Source organism: Oryza sativa, chromosome 7 (assembly GCF_034140825.1).
Source record: "Oryza sativa Japonica Group chromosome 7, ASM3414082v1".
NCBI lineage: Eukaryota > Viridiplantae > Streptophyta > Magnoliopsida > Poales > Poaceae > Oryza > Oryza sativa.
In genome coordinates this window covers 26,448,124-26,468,869 of record NC_089041.1, presented here as the reverse complement: position 1 = coordinate 26,468,869, position 20,746 = coordinate 26,448,124, and the positions used below count along the sequence as shown (strand labels likewise).

Below are 20,746 nucleotides of genomic sequence, written 5' to 3'. Positions count from 1 at the left end.
AACTTTTAGCTATGAATCTGGACACACGGTTGTTGTCCAAATTTATAGCTAAAAATGTTTATATTTTGGGACGGAGGAAGTAGTATTCATAATATTTATGGCCATTTCTTTCTTATTTTAGTCTCTACTATTATATTATAAAAATTAAAGATGTTTTCATTGAAATTTTGATGTGTTATCCGTGTTTAAGTTGAAATTTAAATTGGTTATATGTCAATCATATCCAATGCGATGTTAATCTAGAATAACTATTATACATCCTTATCCCAGATTAACCCACACCATCCCGCACGCCTCACTCGATGCTGCACGCCTAGAGATGGCGGGACCCGTGACCTGACACCTGACAAGTTTTTACTCTATTAGTTATAAAATGACATGGAGGTAATTGGAGCTCGCAGTGGGCTGCACTATTGACCTTGCTCTTAGGAGCTAGTCATATTCTAACTCTTAGATCCATGGGTTTACTAACAGGCGAAAACTCTTACCCGTTGGGTACGTGGGTATGGTTCCGTTCTTTACCCACCCGTACGGCCGTACCCACCAACCCATGGGTGAAAAAACCCAAAGATTGAGCCTAAACTATGAGTAACTAAGTCCCAACGACTACTAAATCATAGCATAAAACTCCTTTCACCTTTTAAGTATTATTCTAATTTAGTTATATAAAATTATTATTTGATTTCTTGATTATGTAATGTGGTTATGGATTTTCTTTACTCGTCTTTGAAGGCTAATGTTAATAGCATTGTTGCCAGAGAAAATATTGATGGTTTACAATTCTAATACACCAATTACATTACAAAACTATAAATGATATTCTCTCTATCCCGAAAAAAACGAATCTAGAATTAGATGTGATATATTTTAGTACAATGAATCTGGATAGAGGTATGTCCAAATTCATAGTACTAGAATGTGTTACATGCAGTACTATGTTGGTTTTAATAGGACAGAGGGAGTACAAGTCAATTATATGGGTATGGGTACCCGTTACCCGCACGGGTGTGGATATGTGGATGATTTTGTACCCGCGACGGATGTGGGTATTTAAGCGGGCATATTTAGCTATTGCGGATGTGGGTATGGGATAAGGGAACCCAATGGGTATGTAGTGCGTACGCCCCTTCCCAATCTCTCCCTTTTTTCAGTTTTCTTTCTCTTTTTTTTTTTCTCCCAATAATCCCAATCCTCTCCCTCTTCTTCTAATCTCCTCTATTTTTTCCTCTAATCTCCTCTATTTTTTCCTGTCCCCATTTTTCTCTTCCAAATTTCTCCACTCATAAATATTTTTATTTTGAATTTATCATTTTTTCTCCTGATAATCCCAATCCTCTCCCTAATCTCCTCTATTTTTTCTTGTCCCCATTTTTCTCTTCCAAATTTCTCCACTCATAAATATTTTTCTTTTGAATTTATCATTGTTTAAGATGTGTATGCGGTAAGTTTGTTACTTTATAAATACTTTCTATCTACAAAAAAAAAATCAACAAAACTGTTATGCTGTTTTCCACAGTTCCGGCAGGCGACCATTAACAAAATCAGACAAGTACACGTACGTTTATACAGTCATACAGTATATTACTGCGTGAGAGGTCTATATCATGCTTGTCCGCTTCCAAGCAGTTGGGTAGATACATGAATGAACAGACAGATGAACTGCTCGAAGTTTTTCCAGATTGCATATATTGGAATTCTAAAAAAAAAAGATTGCAGATATTGGTGGCATTAGCATTTTACCTAGTCCTATCTCTAGTCCTATTGGTGGATTGATTATAGAGAGTTTAACTCGCTAGTCCGAATCAGAGTCAGTCATCTCCCACTGACGAGCATCTTTGGGTTCAGGATCAGCGTCAGCGGGATACTCGGGCTGGCCAAACAGTGACGTGCTAAGCTTCGGACGAGGACGACGCTTCTTAGTTTTGTCTTTAGGAGGTGCTCCATCCTGTGAGGCAAAACATTAAGTCAGAATTTAAACATTGGTAGGGCATGTTGGTATCAAAATAAAACGCGCTACAAATTTTGGTAAAGCAACAAACCGAACACATTCTTGCCAATGCTATCTAACCAAACTTTAGTAATTCTAGAAGTTTTCACTATTAAAATTCTACCAAATTTTGTTTAAGGTACTAAAGTAAACACAATCAATGCTACCAAAATTTGGTAATGCCAAAATGTACCAAAAATTGACAATTTGGCAATGACAAATTTTGGTAGGGTTGACAGTGGCTACAAACTCGCCCATGGAGACAGATAGTTACAATTTCTCAGGAAAACGATCCATTCTGCACACATAGTCCTGTGCTGACAAAAGGAAAAAAAAAATCAAACATGAATTGAGTTTCTATGAGAAGTAACGAACACGAGCCACTGGGACATGTATGGCATGAGAGATAGAGGGAATATTGGTTTGATTCAATAGTTCATGCTAAACTGCACTATCAAATTGTAACTGGCTTGAGCAAACAAATGAGAAAGCTAAGCTGGTAGAATGAAATATTTGTTTTAGTTGGTAAGTAAAGTTCAAAGTGAGTACTCATTAGAGTTGCTATATTAGATGCGCACTTACCTCCGTAGTTTGAGTTCGTTGGTTGCTCTTGTACCATATTATTCCCATTGAAATGCATGCAGACATAAGCAAAGCTGGGCCGATCCTTGGGTCAGTCAGGTAATCTCCGAAATGAAATCCACTGCTCTGGATCCTCTGTTTTACACTGTTTCCTGCTGAGCGGATACTTTTGGTACTTTTTATCCATTCCTTACTTGTTTCCTCAGGCACAAGATCTGGTACCTTTGAAGTCTAGATACAAAGGAAAAACCACATAAAAAAGCTGAAACTTGGGTGCTGATGTTTAGTATAAATAAGTGTATGTTCATTCATTGGTGACATGGTGAATTCTACAGTTGGTGCCAAAATTAATATGGTCAGATAGATACAAGGGATACTGATAATATAATATTGCTTAGAGGCAAGTAGTATTGATTGAATTGTGCCAATTGTGATGGTAGGTAAAGTAGGACATACAATGCATAAAGATTGGATCAAGTATGAACAAGTTTAGCAGCTAGTTATCTAAGATATCCTTGCTCTTAAAAGTTATGGCAGAAGCTAATGATTCATGTCACATTGGTTTTTCCCTTTTTAGGAGACATGCTAGAGAGAGTTTAAGATGATTGTTTGACTTAAGGAGGCATGCTACAGACTGTTTAAAAGGAGGAGAAGGATTTGTTTAGATATTGATTACAATGCTTTAAGATACTTACAAAGTAAGGTATTTCCCTAGTATCTCCATCTTTGATAATCTGAGAGATCCATTTGTTTATCTGCGATATTAGTGATGAGCAACCAAGTTAACAATGTATTTAGATTTATCTGTTAAACTGCACGACATAACATGATTCCAATAGTAAATGAAACAGATATACCATATTTCAATAAATCATTAGAATGCTCACCTCCTCTATTTCGTCCGGGCCTTTATACCTTGCCACTAGCTGGGAGGCATCAGCGGTATGCTGTCTTTGGAGAGCCTCCATAAGATTATTTGTTTTCTCAGCTTTCAACGCCTCAAATGTTGCATTTCTTTGGAAACGAACAATAAACAGTTCAGATTTATCATTATCATCTCCAAAACCTCCAGGACCACAGGCTCCACTGTAATCAGTTGCAAGGTAGAAGGCACAAAGTTTCTGCAAACAATGTAGAAAGCGGACATGTAGTAAGTAGTCATGCACTCCTTTGTTTCACAGAGATTTGTTTAATTTAGCTAGGATATAAAATGTTTCAGTTACTATGGTTTCCAGTGGTGTACATGGGAAGCATGGACAAATTAATAAGCATTCTAGGATTCCAGATTGTAGGATGGTAATATAATGGTGTAATGAGATACCAGACCTCGATGTTAGGAGAGGAAAATCCATGAAATAGGCCCATCCCTCAACTAGTTTACAAATATCCCTCACCTAGTTGCTTTTTTTCCTCAACAAGGTGAGGAAAAGCAGAGCGAAATATCACATATAACAGTTACTAGTATCTGGTATATTCTCCTCTTTCTTTCAAAGGACTATTCATTCAATTCATGCAGGAATGATAATGTGAACTTTTAAAGTTCATCCAACCTTGCGAGGATCATGTCACCGAACAGGAAGTACAAAACACAAGCTCAAATACAGCTCAGTTAAAAATTAAAGTTGGAATTGTGAGGCAGTCTACCTTCTGCACTTCTCCATCCAACCAAACAAAGGTCAACCTGTCATCTTTTAAGGCAGCCGCGGCACTTGATACCACAACTGAACTATCCACATTCTCGGAAGTACTTGCATCGACATCACTAAATAGTTGGTCTTGGGCCTTCCGCAAAATCTGAAGAAGTTTGAAATTGCAAAGGCAACATAAATTGGGAAGATAATAATGAAGATAAAAATAATTAAAGTACATAAACCCCTACCAAGTACCAACTACACAAAAGTACCTGTCTCCTTTTACTTAGCTCTATACCAGGACGACCAGCAACAATTACACAATACCAAATTGCTATATCATTTCCAGCACGTGAATAACCTCTGGCATCACAACCCAGCTCCAAAGATGTATCGCTTCTTAGCTGTGGGAGTTCTAAACAAGAAAGATGCATGATGAGGAGAGCACATATTTTCTTTCTAAATAAAGATATGAAAAAGCAACTGTAGCATGGCAAGTAGGTATATTGCTGATTCATTCTTAGTACCTTGGTGCTTATGCTCCTCCATTATCTTTGTAAACTCTGACTTGGTAAAAGTTCCTGGAATAGAGGCAATAAATAGTAAGCCTCGAACTCAACAATGCAGAAAACCAAACAACGAAAGAGCTATATATGAAAAGGAAACTTGCCATGGTATACAATGGGCTTGGCACCTGGTCCCTTCAAGAAAACAAGTGATGGAGCTGATTCCACTCCTAACCTGCTCCGAAAGAGACAAGAAAACACTAATAAACAAGACTTCGTTGTAAATTAATTGTGTGCATGACATATAGAAATATGTTTGTTCATTGAAATGCTCATTGATCTGAAAATCATGTCTTTTGAACACTAGCAGATTAGCCCCTATCTGTGATTTCTGCATACGGTGTTTCAGATACCAACATTTTTTCTCCACAGAAGAGCTTTATAGCCCCCTGAAAGAATTATTCTTGGTGCTTAGCAACTTCAAAATCCAGATATCTAACATCTAAGCGCATCACTATCAGAAGGAGCTGTTTATAAGTGGAAAGGATTAGGAAACAGATCCACAGCAGTAAAGTTTAATAAAGAACAAAACTAGCTTGAGGCTCTTCTATTGGACTTTCCACTGGATGGATCATCATGGTTGATATGATATAAACATATCAAAAGTCGTGGAACAGTAAGCAAGCAAAAGGCATAGGTTACAGAAAACAAAACAAAATTAAGTTCATTCATCCAATCTATTATTACATCGCAGATCAGCTGTTAATACTAGAAAACTATTACATCAGCTAGTAGCAGTACTTATGACTACCTTTACAAATATGAATATAGTCAATAGAGATCTAAAAGGTGCAGATGTGCAGTAAGTAGCTTTGAACTCAATAACAGATTTAGATGGAGGAAGCTAAAATGCTTGATAGTTTTAAATACCTTCTATAAACTGAATAAATTTCCACATTTCCTAAATAAATCATGATTCATTATAAAATTATCAGCTACTGGTATCAATTATAATACTGAATGAACATATGAATAGTTGAATACCAATAAAGGAATGGATAAGGTCTAACAGTAAGTAGTACAAAGAGGACATACGAATTCCACCAAATCTGAGATTCATCTTCTTTCCATAAGACAAATGCAAATGATGCATAGGTCGAATACTCTTGGGCAGCTTGGCGAAGGAATGGAGCAGCACGTTCCCCGGTACTTGAGAAAAAGATAACCTTGACCTATGTAACACATGCAAAAGATGGCGGCACTAATTGTGGTAAGAATGAAACACCCAGAAATCCCTATAAATGATTCTATCAATATTGTTCATTCTACCAGATATGTTATGTATACTCATGCGCACATAAACAATGATGCAAGTGATTCCATAGGCCAAGTAGCTATAGATGCACCAGTGTATGACACAATAATTGGTAAAGCAAATCAAATGTACCTTATGATGGCCGCTCTTCCCAATGAACTCAGGCCCCTGAAAATGATAGAGCTTTGTATTAAAAACATAATCCTCTTGATAAAAGTTTATCCAACTAAAGCGCGCTTCTAAACTAATAACAAACAATACAACATGAATAATGCATGGAGCATATACATGGTCATATACTTCAGCTGGTAGGTCGAGATCATCCTTAAATCAAGACATGATGTCACAAGGGATGACAAAGGAAGGGTAAAACCTCAGTTAATCAAACTACAATCTAAGTGTTTAAGAACAGGAGAAATGGATAATATTAATATGACTGGCATAACAAAAGAAAGATTTCCAGCAAAGGAACAAGGAAGGCAGTTTTGTATGCAACATATAGTAGGTCATATTAATCTTAGCTAGCTCAACAGAAGAATGGAGATAATTAAGAATTCATTTGTACAACAATTAGCTGTTTATGACTTAGCATGATCTTGGGACAGCCACAAAAGGAACAATTTAAAAAATCTAACCAGTCATAAACCTCACCAATGTCTCCTTGGAATAGTACAAGATACGAGGTAAACCAACAACTGACGTTGCCACCCAGTCAACAACAGAATCCACAAAAAGCTCACCTGGGTACCTAGGCATAGAAAACAAAGTTATATTGATTACAATCATATATCCCATGCTTATAATAGATGGGAAAAGATGAACAGGCAGCCAAGACATAAGGTTTCATTGTGCAAAAGAAAAAATAACAGGAATAGATTGTTCACTCTCTTAGTAATCTAAATCAATACTTTGACTAGAATAGTCACCTCATGTAACAGGATGGACTTCTGCAGTCTGCAGGGTATGCAACAAGAGTGGGTAGACCTGCATGTGATAAACAGATAGAGTAAAGTGCATATGACTTATACAAGGCTTTGTTCCGAGTTCCCACTAAAGGAAAGAAAAATTTAACAATGAACTTTAGGGAGAGTTTGTGAAAGTCTTTGGGTTGTATTCATCAAATTGAAAAGGCCCCTTATTTCTTGGTCATAAATAGTGAACCCTGCCAATTATCTTGAGTACTCCCCTTTAGATACCACGGTAAATCCAGTTATAAATTCATATGAACTACTCTTATTGACCTAATTTAATCATGCCCGTGTACCTAATCATTTTGACAAAATTTATGTAACAATAATGAATGAAAAATAAAATGACAATGTGCAGATTTGCTGCAGTTGCATTGTACATGCTATGATTAACAGGAAATGCTGACTTGACGTACCATTACGGAAAAATGGCTGTTTAGAGAACCTTTGTTCTGCAAAATGACCAGTCAGTTGCACATCACCAAGTTCTACCATAGCAGTGTTTGCTACACCATCCAGTCGGCTGCCTAAATCATGAATAAAATGTTTAATCAGAGAAAAGAAAAGGTATACGAGACACTTCAGTTCGCAGAGGGCTTTCCTCTACAGAAGGATACAGTTTTCCATTCTTAGCAAGTAGCTGTATTTACATTAACAACACCAAGTTATTTGGCAAAGGAGATTTTGTTAACTCAACTATCAGCATATCCATCAAAGTACTGCTGAAAAGACCGAGGTGACTTCTAAGTTTACATACCTTACATAGGATCCCAGCCTTAAAATATAAATAAAATAAAATGCTCAGAAGTGCCAAAAATTTATGTCATCCAAATCATTTTAATAGAAGAACCTGACATGCATCTATATATAAAGGGGCAATTGCAAATTTACCACTACTTTGAATCGTTATTGCAAGACTGCCACTAGAAAATTGCAAAAAAACCACTAGAACTGTCATTCGAGTGGTATCCTTGCAATATTGAAAAAACTAGTGGCAAATTTGCAAATGCCCCATATATAAAATGGCAGTTTAAAGTGGGGGAAGGAGAGACCAACTCTAATTTCTATTAATCCTACATAAATAATACTAACTGGGATTTATTGCAATTCAGTTCCTTACAGCATATATCTAACTATGAAAGGAAGAATGTTGGTTCTAATTTTTCATGAAATGTATAAACATGTAGTTAAAGGCAGCACTGCACCAAATGCCAACTAATTCAATGTGAAAGACGTACCGATTTGCTTCCATTTTTCAATAAATTGAGCACACCGAGGACTACCCTTTGAATACACCTACATAGTAGAACAAAAATCAGCTAGAAGCAGGATATTGTTTCCAGTATTCCTACAAAAGAATATTCTTAAGAGCTGTGTGAATATAATGTGAAATAGAACACTTGAAGCCTACAGTAATAGCATAACCTACCATTATGAGCAGTGGGTGTTCGTCAGCAATAGTATGCATGAATGACTCGTAGCCCAGTACGTTGAAGGCGTAATCAGTTGATTCTATGGAATGGACATAGTTTAATGTTAAGATAGAAAAACCAATGAACATCAATCCTAATTCTAAGAAATTATATAGACAACTTACGAACTGAAGAATCCTTTAACAAGGGGAGATCTATTTTCAAAAAGTGTTCCTTTTGATACTGTTCTTTGACTTTCTCAAGGACATCCTACCATGAATCATGATTGAACGAATAAGTGAAGGTTAGCCAGAAACAAAAAATTAATTGAGAAAAACTTGTTACTTGTGCAAACACGTAAACCTGCACACACACACACAAAGAGAGAGAGAGAGAGAGAGAACCACCTTATGATGGTCCAGACCAAAAAGATCATAATCCCTTTTCAAAATTGGATTTGTCAACAGCTCATATGCATAACGAATCTGCATAAAATACAAGAAGATTGCAAAGTTCCATGTTAACAAAAGGATGGCCCTGAACATATCTGAAAAGAACATAGATAAGGTTCATATGCATAACGAATCTGCATAAAATACAAGAAGATTGCAAAGTTCCATGTTAACAAAAGGATGGCCCTGAACATATCTGAAAAGAACATAGATAAGGTTTAATGGCTGAAGATGTGTGGTACAAAAGTTCATGTAATCCCTTCAGTTTTAACTTTGAAATAGAAACCACGGAGACACAAAAATGTTGTATTTATTCAAGGTATTACAATTTACAATGGAAGGCTGTTTCAGGACCCATGTGTACGTTATTGAAAAACTTCCCCTGGAAAAAGTTATCTGCATTTTACAACATTATAGTGGCTAGCCACTGGATAATGGGGTTTGATCTTACCTTTATAATATCAACAGTTGTTTGCTGATTCGTCTCAGCGAGCCTGAGTTGACATTGAGAAAACAATCATTCAGTTTACCACAATGGATATATGCAAAATGAAATTAAAGTAGCATGCATTGCTAAAGTGAAATATAACTGGCACACGCATTCTCGATTTCAGGTTTGGAAATTGGAAAGCATTTGAAGAGCCTCATTGAGTCGTAATTCACCAAAACCTAAGCTTGGCGTCCACTTACAAGTAATTTCACTAGTTAAAACTTAAAAGTACCTTACCGAAGTGCTCAGGTGAGAAAAATTATTGTTTTTACAGATATCTCAGATTTAGAACTCTTTTGTAAGCATATCTAAAGCATATCTAAGTATGATCATCGCTAACTAACATCTCCCATACGAGAAATAACTAAATTAGACTAAATTTTACAGTAATAAAAGCAGTGAAATCCGTCACAGACAAGTACATCAGCACTACCAAACTGGTACTCTCCAAATAGATGTGCACGTTAAGATCATATCACACTAGATTATTCCTATATCACTAAACCAGGCCTGTGAACTGCATTTGGTTCCGCATACTGCATCGAACAAAGCACACCGCAGAAATAAACCCCAAAATCATCAGCAAATTCGGATCGACCACACTCACCACTCCTTGGAGAGCTGCTCGTAGGCCTCCACCACCCTCTCCACCGGCGCGAACCTCTCGATCCCAAGCGCTAAAATATCCAACCAACCGAAGAAAAAAACAAAATCTCTCAAAAACGAGACCAGATTGGGGGAAACTGGAATTTGAAACGGGCGCCCGGGGACGAGGGAACTCACCGTAGTAGTGGGTGGGCGGGAAGGAGATGGGCAGGACGAGGAGCTGGAAGAGGAACCCGACGGCGGCGAGGAGGATGGGCAGCCAGTAGCGGCGCACCTCCGCCGGAATCGCCATCGGAGATGGGTCGCGCCGAGCGGAGGAAAAGGAAAGGAGGTAGTATCGGGAGAGCTTTTCCACTTTGCGTCGGGTCTCGGGACAAAGGGGCTTAATTAGGGGTTTTAAGAGTAGGTTAGTTTGAGCATGGTTGTTGCCATTCTAAATTTGCAAAAGAAAAAAAAAGGTAATTTTGTTATTTTGTAATCCTAGTATTTTTTTATTTTACTAGCAAAATACCCGTGCATTGCAACGGATGAAAACAATATAATTTTATAATTTTAATAATTAATCTGTCACATGGTAAATCATCCATTTCAATTATTGACACTTAATAAATAATACGTAATAGATCAACATCATTGTTTATTAATAATATTTTTCCTTTAATAATTTTAACTTACATTTTATTATGTTCTCAATTATATATAAATTTATATTTTTCTTTAGTTTTATGTATGAATTGTACCTAAAATTTATAAAAATATTGAATTCATATTGTTTCTAACATTCTATTGTTATTAGATTGTACTTGGCATATATCATTTTGTTTTTTATTCTAAACTATAGTTGATTTGAATTTATTAATTACCTAATTTAAATATCTATATTATTAGTCTAAATTATTTTTAAAATAAAAAATAGTAAAATATTATAGATATATCACAATGTTTTAGGGACGGGAAGACAAAGTACGTTCAATGGTTTCAATTTATAACCTGATAAAGAAAGAATGTTAAATTAGATTAATGCCAAGTGGCACAAATGTCTTAGAAAATTTATAACCTGATAAAGAAAAAAAAGTTAAATTAGATTAATGCCAAGTGTCACAGTATGTCCTTTAGAAAATTTTGTGGAATAAAAATTACTTATAAGAATATACCTTGATAAAAAGATATTTTGTGTGACTATGGGTAGTTTGTGGTCTAGATTCTTCTTAAGAAATTTACGTGAGTTTGGATGAGTACAAATTATGTGAGCTTACATTTTTCGTTCTAAGGGTGTTTGGATGAGATTCAGTAACCAAATTACATATGCTAAAAACGGAAATCAAAATTAACAACTTGAAAGTAGGTGGAGCTGGGCAGAGGCAGATCTAACCCTGTTTCGGTTGAACCCCCAAACTTTTTGAGGGATAACGCAGAATACCTGATGAGGTGTGGGTAGGGAGGGATGCTCACCGGCGAGCGACGATGCGGTGGAAGCTAGAAGGAGGACGCCGGGCGCCACCTCTGCTCGCAGGATGGGGATCGGCGCAAGCGGCGGGCGAGGAGACGAAATTCGAGGCCGAGGCCGAGGCCGGATGGGATGGATTAGAATGCTCACCGGTGAGCGAATGCGGCGGGAGCAGGAGGAGGACGCCGGCGCCACCTCTGCTAGCAGGATGGAGATCGGCGCCAGCGGCAGGCGAGGAGACGGGAGTCGAGGGCGGCGGGCGAGGAGACGGGACGGATTGGGGAGGCGGAGGGCGTGCACGCGGTGTCGCCTGCCTATGGGTCATGTGCGCAGGCCCATGAGGCTGGAGTTTTTTCATCTCCCAAAAAAGTTCATCTAAGGTCCCTTATCTTGTCGTTGAGTTTTAAACGACCTGAACCCCTAATCTTGCAAAACGGTTTTGTTGACGTGGTGGCTGAGTCAGTATAGGGCCTACGTGGACCCCACAAGCCAACCAGCAATCTTCTTCCACCTCACTCCCCTCTACTCTCATCTCAACCCAAACATCAGGGCATTCGCCAATGGGTGGGGAGAAGGGTGTCGGTCGGCGGGGAACACTCAATATCATCTTTTCGTTTTCCCAAAATCAAAATGAATTCACAAAGTTGGGATAAAAAGGTCGGCCAACCATAATTAGTGACTGATAAATCTAGATATTTAAAACCGAATCGAAAGGAGAAATCATGAGAAAAATGATGAGAGAGAAGTGGAGAATCGATTTTTGCAATCAGTTGAAGGAGAAAACGCATGGGGAGACAGATCGAAGTGGCGGCGGCGTAAGGGTTTGGTCCGGTGACGGAAGCATGCAACAGATCGGATGAGATAAAAAACCGGGTGAAAAAAGCGAAAAAGAGACCTAGCAAAAAAACCGAATCGGGAAAAAACAAACAATGAAGAAAAAGAAACCGGATAAAAACAGCAAAAAAACACGACAAAACGAATCAAAAAAAAAGGAGACGAAAAAAACGAATAGTAGGCGACGATGCGTTACGGTCATGAGAACAAAAAAAAAAGGAAACATATGCTTAGGCTGAAAAAAAAACGACGACGGAAGCGATTGGGATTCTAATTGATGGACCAAATAATATGGCAAAAACATCTCAAACTTTTATAATAGGTAAAGATTTACAGCTATACGATTTGTATTATTACCATTTTTGGATTTATCTTTTTTTGAAACACAGCAGCGCACATACATTTTGTTGAATGTTTTATTACTACCCCGTTCCAAAATATAATAACTTTTCGGTGAAAGGAGGGAGTTACTCGTTCTCAAAATATAGCAGGTATCCTAAGTTATTGTGTTTTCAATGGAGGTAGTAGCATTTTCAAAAAATTAATATAAATAATTACTAGATGGTAGTTTATTGGTTTTTTTTAACAGAGGCAAAAGCTTTGCCTTGTGAGAAATATTGATAAGAGGGTGTAACAAGGTATACAGAGCCCTGCCCGGTTAAGATGTAGTTTATTGGGTTTAAAATAAATGGATAGTAATTTGGGTTGTTGGGTACTTTTGCAAGGGCGATCTATCATATTATTTTCTTAGGTAACATGATTTAGTTTAAAATGACGAAAATAAATTCAGTCTCTACACCGATTTTGTTAGAAGAAATAGATGGATAAGTGGACTTTTGTCTTATGAATTTGTAAGGATTGGGGCTAAGAAAACATTTCCTTTTTCATGAGGATACATCGGTAGTTTTCATGTATTGATCATGCTGTACAATCTGTACAAATAACACAGTTTGGAACATGAGAGAATTTCCCACATATGGCCTTTTTTTTCTTTTTTTTTTTACATCACACATGGCCTTCATAAGAGCTACTTCCTCCGTAAAAAAACAAATTAAAATAGAATATGATCTATTCTAAGATAATGAATCTGGACAAATTTTTATTTATTATAGGATGTGTCACATTCTATCCATTTTTTAGACGGAGGGAGTAACTACTAGCTCTCACGGTCACCGCTGTTTCCTGGGGTCTTTTGGGTGTTTTTTGGTCAAATGCATCAAAGCAGACACTAGAAAAAGAAGAAAGGTACCGATCGAATACTTCCAACGATCATCAACAGGCAGCAGCTAGCTAAGCTGGTAGTGCATGTCGCTGCAAGAGAGAAGGAGGCGCTTTTTCGCCGTCGATAGTGTACCCCAGATCATTGCCTCTGTTCGGACACACGGCAAATTAAAGCGTCTCTATGCAATGCAGCCGTTGCATTCAGGACGGCCTGCACTTGCACTTGCACTGAACCTCCTGTGAAAGTGGCAGAAGCGGCCAAGCGGGTAAAGGCTGCTGGTTCAGCAGCGTGCAGAGGCTCATCCGCTCATGCGATGCGAGGCTGTGAAATGTGAATGTGTGTGAAGGCTTGGAGCTCATCGGAAAGAAGATTCTGGCGTTGCAAACTTGTAACACAAACACTCATCAACAAACGAACCATTCATCCAATCGGACTATAAGTTGCAGAGATCAGATTAAACCCGTCTCATCACATGGATGACAGAATTAACAACACTTAGAAATGGAGAAGAACACCAGGAGACTCTCTGCTACCTGGAGAGTGAGGATTGATACTGTCCTACCAAAATTATGAGGTACTAGTTGAAAACCAACACTACTATGTTTGCCTGAAACTACTTGCAAAATTATGAGGTACTACCTCCGTTTCAAGTTATAAAACTTTCTAGCATTATCCACATTCATATAGATATTAATGAATCTAGGCACACATATATGTGTTAACAGTGAAATTTGGTAAAGCCCGAAGTCATCATCGGTTTAGAGTCAATATCGGCTTTAGAGTACTGGAATCAGCCGATTGAAGGAAGCAGCCGATGGGAGTCATCAAGTTGCCATGCTGTCGTGTTCTTGGTGGAGTCAGATCAATCAAAGGAAGCTTATCTAGAAGAGTTCGAGTTCAATAAGGATGCGGCATGGCAGTTTATCTATTAATTAGACATAGTTTGTTAGTTTCATTTTATCTTTAGGAAAGTGTGTTTAGTGTCCGATAAGGACTTTATCTTTTCCTTTTATCTTTAGGATAGTTTCTTTCTTGTCTGACAAGGACTTGTATCAACCCATGGGTATAAATATGTACACTCGGGGTCTATGTAATTATCTTCACGATCAATACAATTCGGCGCATCGCCACCCTTTTTACTTCTACTTTTGTTTTTACGTTCCGGCGGAACTTGGCACCCGACGCGGGGCTGCATCGGCTTTCGATCTCCAGCGAAGGGATAAGTCCAATGTTTCATCGGTCCAGTCAATTGTATCGTCTACTTCGGCGTCGTTCAAGGCTGCATCAGAACATTCGACCTCTTGGATTGCTCTGGTTTGGATGATATATTTGCCTACCTATTTATCATATGTCTCTGTTAATCTAGTCTTAGCATATCAATTTAGCTCTATCGGCTGCTTCTCGTTTTAGGGTTTCTGCCGGTATCGGCTAAATCGCGTTGCTAGATTAGATTAGCTTAGACATCTACCACCCTGAAAACTTAGTCAACGGCTTGATTGTCTAGAGATTATGTTTCTTTTCATATTTAGTGCTGCATCAGTTAAGTTTGATCTACTAAGTCGTGCTTAGAACTATAATCTCTAGCCTGCTTTTGACTGCCAATAAGGGTTTCATCGGGGTTTCAGCCGATGAGTTATCTGGGCGTTGCATCGGCTTATAAGGATTGTATACATATTGGATTTAGCCTATCGCAACAAAGATTTTATCGTTTAATCTAATCTTGTGGATTTTATGACAACAGACCTCCAGCCGATGTATGCTTTAACCATCAGATCAGTACTTATTCTATCATGTCATTGTTAGCCAATTGGTTTATACTGGACTATATTGTTGTTATACTTTATTATCAACAGCCGATTGCCTTTATATCATCATCTACATTGGACATATAGCCGATTGCTTAAACCCTATCGCTATCGGCTGGTATCGGCATCGGCTATTATCGACATCGGCTGGAATCACTACATCGGCTTGTCAGCCGATCGACTGTTTTATCTGTTGTTTACATATCTTGTCAGTTGCAGGATCAAACTGACTGGCACGCCCGCATCTCATTAATCTTTGGACCTACACAGGAGTTAAGCAGATCTCCCAGGCCAGTGTGTTCGATTTTTTCGTCAACAATATGTCTAGATTTATTAATATATATATGAATGTGGACAATGCTAGAAAGTGTTATAATCTGAAACGAAGGAAGTAGCTGCTTGCCTGAAACTAGCACTACGTAGCACTATACCAAACCAACACTTTGTTTGCCTGAAGCTACTTGCAAAATTACAAGGTACGCTGCTTGCCTGAAACTAGCACTACGTAGCACTACCAAACTTGTAATTAAACTGCTTGCCCTATCGATCGATCGATCAAACCATCATCTCCAGCTCATGGTTGATAACGGCAGTAGTCCACTCCATGTGAAACATACAAGCTCCGAAGAACACAAACGTCAGAGGGCACAGCACCATCACCACCACCTTCCCGCGACGATTCCCCATCGATTCCGCCACCAGAGCGCCCATGATGAAGCCGAACAGCACGATGAACACCAAGAAACCCTGCAAATCGAACTATGATCAACCCGGCCACCCACCGATATGATGCAGATCAAGAACCGATGGAATAATTATCGGCTGTGTTCTTAGGTGAGGGTTAAAAACTAAAACGGAGTAATAGATTAATACGTAATTAATTAGTTATTAGCTTAAAAAAAACTTTTAAATTGATCAATATAATTTTTTTTAAAAGAAACAACTTTTCTATAGAATTTTTTTTAAAACACGCACCGTTTGGTAAACGATAGAGTGAGACTTAGAACTTGGACTTAAAGAACACAGCAGGTGTGGTTGTGTTGCGTAGATAGCTGATAGCGTACGTACCAGGTAGACGCCGTTGCAGTAGCGGCGGCGGCGGCGGCTGGAGGAGGGCGGCGCGGCTCGCGCGGACGCCGCCGCGGTGCCGCCGCGCGCCGGGCACTCGCCGTCGACGTGCGCCGCCATGTCCGCGCTGCTCTTGGGAAGAGACATGGGGTGCAGGAGCGTTCGTTCTTGGCAGGATGGAGGAGTTTGTTGTGTGGTTGTGTAGGCGTAAGTGGGCGACAAGATATCACAGTTCACAAGCGAGGGATGCAGCAGCGGTAGTAGTAATAAAGGTTAAAGCTGAAGCTGCATACGTATTCGTTTTCAGGTTTGAACTTTGAATTTGAACGCTTTTTTTACGTGCAAGGGTGGTAGCTAGCTACAAAATGAAACTTGGTTTTTGGTTGGCTCGTGAGTGCGCGTTGCACGCGAATATACGTACGTATAGTAGTTATGGGCTCATCTACAAGTAGATAAATAATTACTCCTATGTAAATTTTTTAAAAAAATGTATAACGAACCTCTCAAAATTCGTACAGGTCCGGTACAAGTTCGACGATACGTATATACGCACGCATATATCGCCTGCTCAGTTACGAGCTCATCTCTAATCTCGTTGACCGGATATGCCAAAATTTGACGCGAACGACGACGACGATGACCATGTCCACGTGGAGAACGCCGCTGCCACCGCCGCCGCGTGCTCGTCGTCTCCGGCGCGACCAACCACGGCACAGCCTCACCTGACGAACGACGACGACCACCACAGCCACGTCATCGACATCGACGCCGCCGCCGCCGCCGCCGCCGCCGGCGGCCGCCGAAGCTGCGCGGTGTGCATGGAGACCCTGGAGTGGGCGGCGATCGGGCCGTGCGGCCACGGCGAGGTCTGCGCCGGATGCGCGCTCCACATCCGCGTCTTCCAGAACAACCGCCTCTGCTGCATCTGCCGATCGCCGTGCCGCGTCGTCGTCGTCACCAACCCCGACGCCATCGCCGCCGCCGGCGGCGGCGGCTGGCCCGCCGTCTCCTCGCGGCTACCGAGGTCGCGGACCGGTGGCGGGTACTCGCAGGTCGAGGGACGCGTGGGCGAGTACTGGTACCACGCCGGCATGGAGGCCTTCTTCGACGACGAGCGCCAGTACGAGGCGGCGAAGGCGGCGGCGCAGTTAGGGCCGCCGCCGCCGCCGCCGCCACAGCCCAGTGGAGATGCAAACGAGAACCCTCCACCGCCGCCGCCGCCACTTCGCACCGGTGTGGGCAACTCCGATGGCCGACGAGCTCGCCGTGATCCTCCTGACCAACAATGTGATGGCACAGTAAGTAATTTATTAACGGTACATCATTTCAACGAAATAGTTGATATCATGATAACGGAATACCACTCCAACAAAATAATTGACGTCATGATGATCAATGAGGGCATCATGTCTAGTTCAACATGATATATACCTAGCTATCAAATCAGATACCTACGGGCTATTATGTTTGGTATCAGAGATAACCACGGAGTATCATGATATGTGATACCTACGGTATTATATTGACATCAACTATTCCGTTGTAACGGTATATGGTTTTGTGGTATCGCCCGTTTATTAATTACTTCTTCCATTTCACAATGTAAGTCAGTCTAGATTCATCAACATCAATATGAATGTGGAAAATGCTAAAATGACTTACATTGTGAAACGAAGGAAGTAACTCTGTATGTTCAATGCAATTCGTTCAAAGAATCAATATGTTTTCAACATTTTGTTTAGGGATTTTAGTTTAATTATGCTGGAGTTAAGCGTGATAATTGCATTAATCCTTGATGCTTTTTTTTACAATGTCAGGCTATCGGGCTGTTTGGTCTGTTCATAATTGGGGTATTCTTCGTCGCCGGAATGTCATTTTTATCTTGATCCACGGCGGTAATTTTTTGTTTGTTTATACTCTATATATCTGTATGGTCGTATGGACATAAATATCGTCCAGTTCTACATACATATGTATAGTATGTAGTGCAGTTGCATCACTGTTGGTTTCATGCAGCGATAGAGGAAAGATTTGTTACCCCTTTTGGATGACATATGAATACTTTACACATTTGAAATTATTTTTTAACTGTTTGAAATTATTCATACGCAAATCTTATATATTTCTCAATTTACACATCAATTTTAAAGTTGAAATATCTCAAAAATAAATTTAAAGTTGAAATTTGGTGGAGTACTGATAGATGTCATTATTACAAACGTTTAAAAAAATCCTTAGATTTTTGTTGAAACCATTTGCATTGTATTTAAAGTTGAAGATTCTATAAATTGAGCTCGTCTAGAGTTCACTGTTTCCTGTAAAAAAAACTACCCATGCAGAATATGTGAACCCTTGCTGCAAAATTATATGGGAATATCTTGACATTATAAACTACTATTTATATTTTATCATCTTATAATAATAAAAATACAAATTATAAAAAAAATCAAATAAGATTGACGATCAAAGTCGCGGAAACTTTGGTTACACTTAAAATGAGACGGAGGGAGTACCATTTATTAATGGAGTCAAATATTGGAATTCCCTTCCTTTAAAAAAATGGAATTCCCAATCTTTGATTAGATAAAAAAAATATGATGGTGTTGAATAAAAAGAGGTTTGCTTTGACACCTTACCGTTTTGAATAAAAAGAGGTTTGCTTTGACACCTTACCATTTTTTTCGCGAACACATACTTATCAATTTTTGGTGTAGTTTTTGTGAGTGCAAGGTTTCAGAATTATCCAATTTTCGTAGAGTTTGAAAAAAAAATGCAATGGTACAGTTATTTAGTAAGGTTTATTTGATTGAACAAGCCCGACCTCTGAATTGATTCAGCATCGTTATGCACTCATGCCTTGAAGGATCGAGAAGTGGCATGGGACCAACAAAATGCGATTGGGCAAGCAGGGCTTTCATTCCTCTCCTCTGGTACTTCTCACATTCAAAAACAGAGTAACACACAGCCAAGATAACATATATAGAAACAATGAAAGACACTACGGAAGTACGGAACAGAGGTTATCCAGACTAACTTGTGATAGTCATACTGGAGTAGTGATAAACAAACTGAAAGTGACATTGTTCAAATGGATAGCTAAGTACTCTCAAATTTGAATGGATCGGACAAGGCTTAGAACTGTACTACTACAGATCTACAGTTACTTTAAACGTGTTTGTGAAATGATGTCATTGCTACTTCACGATGGTGTAGTGTAATCTTCTCATCTAGACTTGGTTTTGATTTGTAAAAGAACTTTTGTTTCTCTTTCGGATTTCTCCAATAAGCCGGGTATATGCTACCGCAAGTAATTTAAGTCATCAACAGTCTCCAATCAGATGGTTGTTCTACGACACTACGACGGATCGATAATAAAGCTCTATTCGTTTTATATTACTTCATCCGTTCCATAATGTAAGTCATTCTAGCATTGCCCAAATTCATATAGATGTTAATGAATCTAAACATATACTCCCTCCGTTTCAAAATATTTGACTCCGTTGACTTTTTAGTACGTGTTTGACCATTCGTCTTATTCAAAAAATTTAAGTAATTATTTATTCTTTTCATATAATTTGATTCATAGTTAAATATACTTTCATGTACACATATAGTTTTACATATTTTACAAATTTTTTTAATAAGACGAATGGTCAAACATGTGCTAAAAAGTCAACGGTGTCAAACATTTTGAAACGAAGGGAGTATATGTCTAGATTCATTAACATCTATATGAATATGGATAATACTAGAAAGTCTTACATTACGAAACGGAGGGAGTATAAGTTGTTTTGATAATTTTATAGTCAAATTTTGTTTAATTTGACTAACTTTATAGAAAAAATTAGCAACAACCAAAACATCGTATTAATTTTATTAAATCTAACATATATTTTGATAACATGTTTGTTTTGTGTTAAAAATAGTACTCTCTCCGTCCCAAAATATAACAACTTTTAGCCCTTAAGATTTGTCCCAAAATATAACAACGTCTTCACCAACATTCTCTTTCCGAACAATCACAACCCTCCACCATTCATTTTTCCCACCTACCTCGAGTACTCATCCAATCACAATCCTCTACCATTCACTTCTACCTACTTTCTTAATAACTGTGTCCAACTCTAAAACTTCTTATATTCTGGGATAGAGGGAGTACTATATTTTTCTATGAAATTGGTCAAACTTTAAAAAAGTTTAATTAAAGGGAAAATTAAAACGACTTATAATATGAAATAGAGATAGTAGAGATTAGATTGCTATTATACGGACGTACTGTCACAAATCCCATAAAGATTTTTTTTGGGGGGGGGGCATCGCTTCGTTTATTCACGCGAAACTGCATATTTGCAAACAAAAAATAATTTGTAAATAAAACTTTTATATATGTGTTTTTAGAGCAGGTACAATAGCAGACTATT

General features: G+C 38.7%; 3 protein-coding genes across 6 annotated transcripts; 1 reads left to right on the top strand and 2 right to left on the bottom strand.

Moving 5' to 3' along the window:
• Window positions 1-1,560: 1,560 nt before the first annotated feature.
• Window positions 1,561-11,752, bottom strand: LOC4344004 (uncharacterized). 4 transcript variants are annotated; one of them, XM_066312760.1, is made up of 21 exons: window positions 11,402-11,683; window positions 10,127-10,939; window positions 9,951-10,020; window positions 9,305-9,347; window positions 8,809-8,886; window positions 8,587-8,671; window positions 8,419-8,501; window positions 8,228-8,285; window positions 7,406-7,516; window positions 6,948-7,005; window positions 6,673-6,769; window positions 6,154-6,189; window positions 5,802-5,938; window positions 4,871-4,941; window positions 4,728-4,781; window positions 4,473-4,615; window positions 4,214-4,363; window positions 3,457-3,690; window positions 3,265-3,324; window positions 2,570-2,800; window positions 1,561-1,945 (listed from the first exon to the last, which is right to left on the bottom strand). In XM_066312760.1, the coding sequence occupies exons 2-21, from the start codon at window positions 10,239-10,241 to the stop codon at window positions 1,793-1,795; spliced, it is 2,067 nt and encodes a 688-aa protein (XP_066168857.1). In that variant the 5' UTR covers window positions 10,242-10,939; window positions 11,402-11,683; the 3' UTR covers window positions 1,561-1,792. The 4 variants fall into 4 exon arrangements, with proteins under 4 accessions (XP_066168857.1, XP_015647393.1, XP_015647395.1 ...); XM_015791907.2 differs by having other exon boundaries at window positions 10,127-10,331; XM_015791909.2 differs by having other exon boundaries at window positions 10,127-10,331; window positions 11,547-11,683.
• A 3,809-nt stretch (window positions 11,753-15,561) lies between these two features.
• LOC107276821 (uncharacterized) lies at window positions 15,562-16,499 on the bottom strand. The gene is made up of 2 exons (XM_015790894.3): window positions 16,326-16,499; window positions 15,562-16,004 (listed from the first exon to the last, which is right to left on the bottom strand). Exons 1-2 carry the CDS (start codon window positions 16,470-16,472, stop codon window positions 15,813-15,815), a joined length of 339 nt encoding a protein of 112 aa, XP_015646380.1. The 5' UTR covers window positions 16,473-16,499; the 3' UTR covers window positions 15,562-15,812.
• A 431-nt stretch (window positions 16,500-16,930) lies between these two features.
• Window positions 16,931-18,211, top strand: LOC136357198 (uncharacterized). Its single transcript, XM_066312156.1, has 2 exons — window positions 16,931-17,623; window positions 18,143-18,211. Exons 1-2 carry the CDS (start codon window positions 16,931-16,933, stop codon window positions 18,209-18,211), a joined length of 762 nt encoding a protein of 253 aa, XP_066168253.1.
• The last annotated feature ends 2,535 nt before the right edge of the window (window positions 18,212-20,746 follow it).